The sequence below is a fragment of the Eimeria tenella genome, genomic scaffold (genome assembly GCF_000499545.2).
Source record: "Eimeria tenella Houghton genomic scaffold, Eth_scaff930, whole genome shotgun sequence".
Classification (NCBI taxonomy): Eukaryota; Apicomplexa; class Conoidasida; order Eucoccidiorida; family Eimeriidae; genus Eimeria; species Eimeria tenella.
In genome coordinates, this window is record NW_013546044.1 from 1 (window position 1) to 4126 (window position 4126).

Sequence of the window (4126 nt, forward strand, 5' to 3'; positions counted from 1 at the left end):
AGCAGCAGCAGCAGCGTTACAGGGAGATGGCAATTTGAGCAGCACTTTTTGGAATTTTGTCGGAAACGGGAATTAGAAGAAGAAGAGAACAAAAGAAGGACAAAAGAAGAACAAAAGAGAAATAAAAGAAAATAAATAAATAAATAAATAAATAAATAAAACTAACTTGTTCAGCAGCAATTGCATTTAGCATGCAGCCGTGGAAGCAGCAAGCGAGAGCGAACTGCTGCAGGTCTTTCCAAATGTCAATGAGCTCCGGCTCGAATTCATAAGCTGCCAGCTGCTGCTGCTGCTGCTGCTGCTGCTGCTGCTGCTGCTGCTGCTGCTGCGGCAGTGCTGCTGTTGCCAACACCCGCAAAGACACTGTCTTATACGCCACAGCAGACACGAACTGGTTGTACACAAACAGCAGCCGCGAGGGTTTGGCCTAAAAAATAAAAAATAAATAAATAAATAAATAAATAAATAAATAAATAAATAAATAAATAAATAAATAAACAAACAAATAAATTATTTAATTTAATTTTGTAATTAATTCAGTTGCTTGTTTTGCTTTGAGTGGATCGATGGCGCTTACGCGCCGCGCACGCTCCAAACCCTAAACCCTAAACCCTAAACCCTAAACCCTAAACCCTAGCCCCTCGCTCCCCCCCTTCGCATCTCCCGCCACCCCGACCCCCACCCCCACACCCCAAACCCTAAACCCTAAACCCTAAACCCCAAACCCTGCACCCCAAACCCCAAACCCTACTAAACCCCAAACCCTAAACCCTAAACCCTAAACCCTAAACCCTAAACCCTGCCTGGATGAGCCTGTCGACGAGGACGGAGGCGGTGGCGAAGCTCCAGGGGAGTTTGTTGAGTTCGTTGAAAAGAAAAATAAAACTGTTGGAAAGTTTTCTTTGCAAAGAGGCGCGGGCTTTGTCGCCGAGACACACGAGAGGTGTACGTACACCCGAAGCTGCTGCTGCATGCGCTGCAGCAGCAACCTCGCGAGACACCGCGGCGTTCACGCCCCCGCACAAACCCTTGTCTGCGCCGCAAACCCTAAACCCTAAACCCTAAACCCTAAACCCTAAACCCTAAACCCTGGGCGCCACGGCCGAGGGCTCCGCCGCGGGCTCGAGCGCTCAGTTCGCGGCCCTCGTCTTTCCCCTAAACCCTAACCTCAACTCCAAACCCTAAACCCTAAACCCTAAACCCTTAAAGTCCTGGTAAGCTCTGAAGCCCCCGGGACGAGCCCAGCGAAACCCTAAACCCTAAACCCTCTTAAGAAACCCTAAGAAGGACCAGCGAACCCTCACAAACCCTCGTAAACCCCCGGAAACACTCGTAAACCCTAAATTAGGGTTTACCTGAGGAAAACGCCACTATGGTCAGGTCGCTCTTGTCGTCAGGAATAGGAACGCGCCCAACAATCCGCTGCACACCGCCCCAAACCCTAAACCCTAAACCCTAAACACTAAACCCTAAACCCTAACTACACGTGAGAGCCCCTCACAGCCAGCCAAACCCAAACCCTCGAACCGCAAACCCTAATTTCCAGCCAGGGCCTTTCCCCTAAACCCTAAACCCTTGGCACGCAGCGCCAAGGGTTTAGGGTTTAGGCTAGGGCTTAAGCTAGGCTTTAGGCTAGGGTTTAGGGTTTAGGGTTTAGGGTTTGGGGCCCAACCTGCAGCGGCTGCGCAAAGGGCGCGCCTTGCTCGAGCCTCCTCTGGTCTCCCCGCAGCTTCGAAGCAGCAACCATTCGCATGGCCTTCGTTATCTGCAGCAGCAGCAGCAGCAGCAGCAGCAGCAGCAGCAGCAGAAGCAGCAGCAGAAGCAGCAGCAGTTTGTGCTTCTTTATTCGCTGATGCTGCTCGCAGCTCAAAAGGACTTCTTTCTAAAACCAGAGACAGGAGGCCCCCGGGGGCCCCCGGGGGCCCCCCGGGGGCCCCCAAAAGGGTACTGGGAGTTTAGTAATTAAATGGGTTTGTGCGGAAGCTGCTGCTGCTGCTGCTGCTGTAAACCCTTAAAAGGGGAATTAGAAGAGGCCAGAAGAAGAGACGGACAGCCCCGCGTGTTTTGGGGTTTTCGAGAATTTCAAAAAGGAAGAAAAGCTGCTGCTGCTGCTGCTGAGCAGCCGCAGCAGCAACAGCAGCAGCAAGAGCAGCAGCAGGGCACTTTAATGTGTATTTGAAAGACGCTGCAGCAGCAAATAAACCCACCTTCTCTATAGACTTTATGGACTTCATGCGCGCAGCCACAATCTTCAAATCCCCGGCCCCAAACCCTCGCCGCTGCTGCCACTGGGGGGCCCCCCGGGGGCCCCCCAGGGGGCCCCCCTCGTCCAGGGGCAGGAGGGCCCCCAAGCAGGGGGGCCCCCTAAGTGGCGGAGAATGGGTGTTTGGCAGCAGCAAACGTGCTGCTGGGGACTTGAGAGTTGCGGGGAGGCGGAAAAGCATTATTTTGGGTTTTTAAATGAAGAGAAAAGAAGCAGTGGAAGGCGAGAAGCAGCAAAATTGGCCCGGGGTGGTGCATGCACACCTCAACGGTGCCCCGGCCGGCCTAGGGGATCGCTAAAGGCTTTTAAATGCCTTTTTTAAGAATTAAAAGAAATTGAAAACGAAGAAAACCCAATTAATGAGCTGCTGGCGCTGCTGCTGCAGTGACACCACGCATGCGAGCTGTCTGTACACCCCAGCGCTGCCGCGAGCAGCAGGTACACCGCAACTCCGATGCGCCACTTAAATGGCTTTTAAATGCTATTTAATTCATTGATTTTAACTTTAAATTGTTATTCAATCTTTATTTTCTTTTTAGAAAGAAAACTCCAACAAATTACCGCCCCCAGCCCGCAAACACCCCCGCGCAGTCGCCGCCAGCCTTCGGTGCTGCAGCAGCGGCGCTGCAGCAGCGCCAGCAGCCGAATCCAATTGAACGCCAGCCCTTTTAGCAATATAAATTAATTAAAACAAATAAAATAAATAAAAATAAATAAATTAATATAAATAACTCCAACCCGCCCTTCACGTGTACCCACCCACTCTTGCTGCGGCCCCGCAGCCCCATACAGCAGCAGCGCCGGACACTCCATTCTTTCTTAGATTTCTAATTCGAGTTGGAATTATATTTAATTTAAATTTAAAATTATAATTATATTTTAATTATAGTTCTATTATGCTTTTATTATATTTTTACTATTTTGTGCTATTTTTATATATATCCCTACTACTGCTTTTAATTCCATATAATTCGTCTCTGCTTTATTTAAATTGCTTTTCGGGGATATTCTGCCTTTTAGCTAGCTGCCACAGCTAGCTACAGCTAGCTACAGCTAGCTTCAGCTAGCTACAGCTAGCTACAGCTAGCTACAGCTAGCCACAGTTGGCCACAGCTAGTGGCTGCTATCCACAGCTAGCTCCAGCTAGCCACAGCTCGCTAGACGTACTACGGCTGGCTGCGGCTAGCTAGTGGTCAGCAGCTAGCTAGCTCCTTTCTGTCAGCCGGGCTAAGACAGCTAGCTAGCTAGCTAGCTAGCTAGCTAGCTAGCTAGCTAGCTAGCTGTAGGCTGGCGGCTAGCTCTGCGGTGCTGGCTAGCTGTGGACAGCTAGCTTGCAGACTGCAGCTGCTTAACTTCTAAGAGAAAGCTAGCCACAGCAGCTAGCCAGAGCTGGTAAGCAACTGCCGCCAGCTAGCTGGAGCCAGCTAGCTGGAGCCAGCTAGCGGTGGCTAGCTGTGACTAGCTGTGGCTAGCTGTGGCTAGCTGTGGCTAGCTGTGACTAGCTGTGGCTAGCTGTGGCTAGCTGTGACTAGCTGTGGCTAGCTGTGGCTAGCTGTGGCTAGCTGTGACTAGCTGTGGCTAGCTGTGGCTAGCTGTGGCTAGCTGTGGCTAGCTGTGACTAGCTGTGACTAGCTGTGGCTAGCTGTGGCTAGCTGTGACTAGCTGTGGCTAGCTGTGGCTAGCTGTGGCTAGCTGTGGCTAGCTGTGGCTAGCTGCCTTCAGAGAGCTAGTGGCCGCTCTGGCTACCAGCAGCAAGCTAGCTAGCTAGCTAGCTGCAGCATCCTGCAGCTAGCCAGCTAGCTGCAGCCAGCCAGATAGCTTTAGCTCGAGCTAGCCAGGAAGCTGGCTATTTAGCTAGCTAGC

The 4126-nt window shown here is 51.3% G+C and overlaps 1 protein-coding gene across 1 annotated transcript; it reads right to left on the reverse strand.

Annotated features, from left to right (window-relative positions):
* Positions 1 to 166: 166 nt before the first annotated feature.
* Positions 167 to 1765, reverse strand: ETH_00017240 (ATP synthase gama chain, putative; the record flags this gene model as incomplete). Its single annotated transcript, XM_013380827.1, has 4 exons — positions 167 to 427; positions 804 to 1033; positions 1356 to 1422; positions 1673 to 1765. Coding segments are annotated over 4 exons (651 nt in total), but the record flags the coding sequence as incomplete, so codon positions are not given.
* Positions 1766 to 4126: the final 2361 nt, after the last annotated feature.